Genomic DNA, 6,501 nt, shown 5'->3' on the forward strand with positions numbered 1-6,501 from the left:
CTAAATCATGTTCCCACCATGATAGAAACACAAACTCTGTGTGTGTGTGTGTGTGTGTGAGAGAGAGAGAGAGAGAGAGAGAGAGAGAGAGAGAGAGAGAGAGAGAGAGAGAGAGAGAGAGATGGGGTCTTCTAATTATATTGTCTAAAACATTTAATACAACTTTATGCATTAAGCTTTATCCAGACTTATTCCGCGTGAGGGAGCGTTATTTCTATCACCCCTTTCAAGTACGCATCCTTCAATTAGAATGCTGTTCCCGTCGCCTCCCACTACTGCCGTATAATTAGACTTGAGAGATTCAGCTAATCTCTCTCTCTCTCTCTCTCTCTCTCTCTCTCTCTCTCTCTCTCTCTCTCTCTCTCTCTCTCTCTCTCATTCTGATAGTCTAATTTCACCTCAAAGGCATATTTTCATGGTGTAACTCGCTGGTTAAACAAGGCCATATCCATTTGTTAATTGATGCAATTACGCATTTCTCGTAATGGTCGCGTAGGTCCCGAGATACGCATCAATCAGCTTTCTGTTGACCTGCCAGAGGTTCTCTTCACGTCTGCCGGGACTGGCCCTCTCTCTAATAGAGAGAGATGGAAACATCATCGCAATTAACATCAGGTCGGACCTCTGATCGGTCAGACAGATGCGAGCAAGGGTCCTGCAGATCCCTCTTCAGTTCATTTGCTCATCATCAGGGTAGTGTCTGAAAAGTAATAACATCATTTGATAAGATAGATAAAATATAATATATTATTAGATATTGTATATAGATCAAATAAAGTATAGTAATGATTAAATATGATATATTGTGTATTATCTTTATAAACCTGAAAATATTTTGTATGACTATTGACATGGACGGAATTAAGGAGAGCACGGATATCTAACAGGTTATAAAGAGTTATTTTTGGCATTACAACCTCATTTTCATATGAATATCCAAAAGAATCATGGAGTTGATTGCGTGTTAGCCTACAATTATTTTTCACAAAAATGATCAAAAAGTAAATAAATAAATATTTGTTTATATTCATTGCTTTTAGCAAGCCCAGTGATACTTTTTTGCGCCCTAAGTCTTAAAATGCACTACTGTTTAAAAAGAAAAGAAGAAAAAAAACAGAAGGGACAGGGGTGTGCAAAACACACCTCAAGAAAAGCGCGAAGCATGACGTGATTGGCAAAGACATCATTCTATCCTCGCCGTCCCGGGATTAGAATGACGTCACACCGATACCCGTGCATGGATGAATTCTAAAGAACTATAGAGGCACAAATAATAGCACAACCACAAGTTCATATCTTGCAAGTCTTACGTTATCCTTTAAGCTTTCTACAGCTGTTAAACAACAATATTTTTGTACTTGATGAAGCTTAACTCTAATTTTTCATTTCCTTAAGGGGATTATCTTATACATATAAAACTAGGACTGGCGTAAACATCCTCAGTGCTTCCCAGTTAAGTGCAGTCATCTATTATTGAGCGAAAGGCCGAGTGTGGAAATGTGTGTAAGACGGTGGATTTGAAGTAGATTTGGTTTCAATCGATCAGCAGGAGAAGAATATTGCTTATGGTAACAAAAGAAGCAGCTATGTCTTTCTCTCAGTTTGGATATCCTTACAATGCAACTTCTCAGGTAAGCATGAAAATAAGATCTTTTTCTCATGTAGATTCTTAATGAGCGCGCATGCATAGGGTGTTTTTTTTTCCTTCTTTCCAAATTCTGTCAATCTCAGTGCTCGGTAACTAACATTAGGCAGCAGCAGATTGTTCTGTCACTAAGTAAGTCCTAAACTAAAGTTAGGCGATATCGTGGCGTTTGTCAATATTTATAGTAATGGGTTATTTGAATTATAAATGACCTCACGTGTTGTTGTAAACGTGTAAATTACCTTTACGGTGTAATTGTTCAGAGTGAAAGCGAGACTCCTCCCTTTGCCGGTAGCCTTTACAGTCTGTGTAAACTAATTATACATTTAGCTACATATAACGGATAGATCATTTTGACATCGTGACATACAACCAATTATAGGTTTAATTTAATGTAAAAAGACGGCTATGTTGTCAAAACAATCCGCGCTTGCTGGTGGTTAACTTTCTTTCCAAGACGCAAAACTTAACAGAAAGTTTTACTTTCAGCTTTGACAAAACACTGCTCAAGTAGGCTAAATCAGCTCACAAGAAATAAGGTTCGCCTAATTGTTTTAAGTATATGTTTATGGATATCTAAATATAAAAAAGTCTTACATTTAATGAAAGTACACTTCATATTTTTTATGAATAGGTTCCAACGCATGACCGAGAATAAAATTAAAACGGTTTCAAAAGGAAGAGTTCAGTTATACACAAAGATTATTCGCGTAAGCTTACCTTAATTTTGTTTTAATAAGGAAACTGTGCGCATGCTTTGTAACGCAAATATGAAATGACATGTCTATCCACAATTTTCTTCATGCAGTTCTTCGTGTCGGCAAACCCCAGTACGACTTGCTGCGATTCGATTTCCAGGTCGGTGACGGAAGGATCTAGCGCGTCTCAGACCGCAGCCTCCTTCTGCTGTCCCTCCTATGAGAACCGGCTGCTGGCGAGCACGCGGACAGAGCTCAACGCCGCGCTCGGGATGTACGGCTCTCCCTACGCAGCAGCAGCGGCGGCAGCCGGGCAGAACTACGCCAACTACTTTCCATACAGCGCAGACCCCTCTGCTATCTACTCCAGCCTGGTACGTGGAACACTCTCATCAGATATAGCGCGGGTCCTCCGTTCAATCGATTGACTCATTCAAGTCACGGCTTGTTATTGATTATTTTGGCTTGTTAAGAGAATCAAGCTGTCTACTGTCTGCTGAAATAACATTGAATAATAATCAGAAGAAATAAACAGATGAATGAAGCGACACCGCAAGTCGTCTGCTTGATGTAATAGGGCCTACTTGGTTCAAATGGGAATAAATAAACAAAAAAAGTGTGTAGCTTATCAAGTTATATTTTAGGGAGCATAAGAAGATAAAAGTGCTGTTTTCATTCTAAATAATAAAAGTCTTTCATCGAGTACAATACTAGCAACATATTAAAGTTTTTCTTTTAATCTCTAGAACCCACAATATGAAATCAAAGAGGGGTCAGGCAGTCTTCATGGCACTATAACCCAACCTGCCGCCTATTATCCATATGACCACTCACTTGGCCAGTACCAGTACGACAGGTGAGATTTACGTCTGTCCCACCTCTAATATAACATACTTAAACAAATCAAAAATTCTAAAGATGCTGCTTTTTAACTTGATCCAGGTATGGGACAGTTGATTTTAACGGGTCAACACGGAGAAAGAATGCCACGCGTGAGACAACGAGCACTCTTAAAACATGGCTTTATGAACACCGGAAGAACCCATATCCTACAAAGGGTGAGAAGATCATGCTGGCCATTATTACCAAAATGACTCTCACGCAAGTGTCTACCTGGTTTGCCAATGCTAGAAGGAGACTAAAAAAAGAAAACAAAATGACCTGGTCCCCCAAAAACAAAGCAGGCGATGACAGGAAGGAAGACCTTAATAAGAGTGACCCAGACAGCATTACCAAAGGTACCTCATAACTCGTGTCAGCTAATACATTAAATGAGCAATCTGTAAATAAAAAGAAAAAGTATTAAATGTGTTTGTTGTTTGTAAATCTCTTGCCTAGATTCCAAAGACAGTAAGGATGAGCGGGACCTGCAGTTCAGTGACCTGGATGACATCGAGGACGAGGACTGTGACAAGCTGGACAGCGACTGTGAGAAATCAGGTCAGGATGACCTCCCGACTTCCTCCCCTCTAAAGAGAGACTGTAACCCTGACCTCCCTCTCCACTCGAACTTCCCATCTTTTCCCTATGGTCTAAAGGGTTTGGGGACTCTGAACCCGGACTACCTGGATCCTTTGGGATCCAAAGAACAGCAGCAACAGCCCTCACCTCAGTCCACCTCCATAAACACTGTGACACTCTCTCACTTTGAGTCATCGGAAAAGCCTCGGATCTGGTCGCTGGCACGTACGGCCGTCGCAGGGGTTGTTTTAGGCACGCAGAGTGGTGGGGATGTACGGACTGGGCCCGTGGACTGTCAGATGCAGGGAGTCAGGCTGCCCACAGTCGGAGGAGTGCAGTGTGGGGAGCCGAAGGGCCTTCAGGACCCTACAAACCTCAGCAATACTGAAAGCCTTTACCAGGACGGACTGCAGGGGATACACAAGGCATACAGCAGCGGGAGCTACAAGACCCTTCAACTTCACTCTTCGTCCTATCCTGGACTGACAGAATCCTGCCAGTACTCCTCAATGGAAGGTACAGCTTTTCTGTGTTTACGGTTCACTACAGAGCAAATGAACTAAATAACAAAAAGTTTGATAAGGTTGTTCGTAATTCTAAAAAAATTAGTTCGTAATTATTTAAAATACCAAATTGCAAATGCAAAATAAAGCATCCGTGTACATGACAAGTCTGTGTGTTAACAGTTACCCATGTTGTGATCTTGTGTGTATACACTACAGGCTTCCCCAGTGCAGGAAAGACAGAGATAGAATCCAGTGAGCTCAATGACACGTGTCCAACAATCCAGAATACTAAGACCACTGCATTCAGACCTGTGATGAAGAGGTGAGGCAGGTGAGCATGAGTGAATATGCACACACATTAACACGTGTACACAGTTAATATAACTGATATCCCTCACATAATGACAATAATGAAACCGATTAGCACATTGAACGTATGCATACACTTATGTACTATCTGCAAACTATTGTTTGGTTACAGTTTCCCCCCCTTATGAATATAAAAGAAATCCAATCATCTAGGATTACATAATATGTCACCCCACAGCCTGCATCCAAGTAATGTCATTACACATACTCACTAGTAAAGCATATCTGATAACAGTAAACATTTGTGCTGCGCATCCATCGGCTAACTGATTGATGCCCCGGCTATTTCGGCTAGACTGCACAACTAAAAAACAGTGGTGTATCTTTCCATTTAGTATCTGTATGTGCGTGTGATCTGAGGTAATGAGATATAAACATACTAATTCTGCATCACAAGGATTTCCTTAGTTATCCAATTTTACCTGTCATTTTCACCTAGCAAAACTTTCACAATATTGGCTCATACTTATACATCCCCCTTCTCCCTCTGAATTAGGACTGTGGAAATGCCAATAAACGCGGGGACATTTTTATGATCTACATTATGCACTATGGAATGGAGTCATTGAAGAACTATAAGCCCATGGCAGCCGACACTTGAAATAGTAGCGCGATGAGTATCTTTTCTGGAACTGTGAGAACTGGAAGCAGCCATAATTTTGCACAATATGATTTGATGGTGTCAATAACTTTATGCAATGTTTTGTGTATGTATGAGAAAAAATTGTGATTTCTTATGTTTGCATTGGCAATCGTAGTTTAGTAATTCTATTTATTGTTTGATTATCCATCAGCTTTATTTATCTGTTTACCATGGTTTTGTTGTGTGTTGCATTTATGTCTCTGTGGTCATGTACTTAAATGTTATGTGGTTTACTTTTTTGGAAGCTGGTGTAAACTTTACAGTCAGTCTTTTTACTTTTATTTACTAATCAAAAATAAATGAGGTGCGATACTGTGCTCCTGAGGTAGTTTATATCAAGAAACTGTGTGTAAATGTCATGTAATTTATAAAATATTTTATAAGAACTCGTTTTCTCATTTTTGTTTAATGATTTGTGTATATAAATTAATCAGAGGGCTGTGTTCAGTTCATCCTCTTGACTCTATGCGTGAAGCCGGGACATTGTTGGAAGGTCATAAATTCAGACGCGGACGTGAATGGACTCAGCGAGGGTGTGAAGAAAGGGTACATCAGTTTCTCATTGTCATTATTTAATCGGAATTGGCATCAAACACTTTGTTACTGTTCAGGCTCAGAGCGAGGCAGGAATTGGTTATGAATGCAGCTTTGTCTCCACTGCGCGCGAGCAGGTTCATCATCATGCAGTTCTTGTGTTAACAACGAGGTCACGCGAGAGCATCCATACCATGAAACGCGCATCAAGTGTTTTGATGTAGATCAGTCAATTGCTCGAACTAACATCCCTGGGGATCTTTAAGCATCCAATTAAACTATACAAAGCAATTGCGAGCTGGTTCAAAACACAAAGAAAAGCATTTTCGTTCATTTATAGGAGAATGCTGTTTCCGTATATGCTAGTGAGTGGGCATATAAAACAGTGCGTATTTATTTTTCCTATTTCTTTTTTACATTTCCATCTATCACGCTAATAATTCGTTGGACAAGACTTATAGCCTACTTTTAGGTTGTTTTAGTGAGAAAAACCCTCAAACTTTGTTGTCAGAGAAAAAAAGAAAACAAAAAAACGATCATGCAAACGAGCAAAATAAAAACTATAGCCTACTAAACGATGACCTACTGGTCAGGGTCCAGTAAATTAAACCGTCGAAAGAGACATTATTTCAGGACGGATTTAAA

The 6,501-nt window shown here is 40.0% G+C and overlaps 1 protein-coding gene across 2 annotated transcripts; it reads left to right on the top strand.

Annotated features, from left to right (window-relative positions):
* The first annotated feature begins 1,243 nt into the window (after positions 1-1,243).
* Positions 1,244-5,703, top strand: irx6a (iroquois homeobox 6a). Of its 2 annotated transcripts, none has more exons than XM_079805317.1 (7): positions 1,244-1,631; positions 2,454-2,717; positions 3,090-3,199; positions 3,286-3,581; positions 3,682-4,320; positions 4,527-4,641; positions 5,176-5,703. In XM_079805317.1, exons 1-6 carry the CDS (start codon positions 1,566-1,568, stop codon positions 4,634-4,636), a joined length of 1,485 nt encoding a protein of 494 aa, XP_079661443.1. In that variant the 5' UTR covers positions 1,244-1,565; the 3' UTR covers positions 4,637-4,641; positions 5,176-5,703. The 2 variants fall into 2 exon arrangements, with proteins under 2 accessions (XP_079661443.1, XP_079661442.1); XM_079805316.1 differs by having other exon boundaries at positions 1,457-1,631; positions 4,527-4,632.
* Positions 5,704-6,501: the final 798 nt, after the last annotated feature.

The sequence above is a fragment of the Gobio gobio genome (genome assembly GCF_949357685.1).
Source record: "Gobio gobio genome assembly, chromosome: 2".
NCBI classification, from domain to species: domain Eukaryota; kingdom Metazoa; phylum Chordata; class Actinopteri; order Cypriniformes; family Gobionidae; genus Gobio; species Gobio gobio.

Excerpts from the sequence above, each read along its gene's own strand:
- irx6a (XM_079805316.1), top strand. The coding sequence starts at position 1,566 with ATGGTAACAAAAGAAGCAGCTATGTCTTTCTCTCAGTTTGGATATCCT. Across the intron at positions 1,632-2,453 it reads CTTACAATGCAACTTCTCAG|TTCTTCGTGTCGGCAAACCC; the intron begins GTAAGCATGAAA and ends TTCTTCATGCAG. Across the intron at positions 4,321-4,526 it reads CCAGTACTCCTCAATGGAAG|GCTTCCCCAGTGCAGGAAAG; the intron begins GTACAGCTTTTC and ends TATACACTACAG.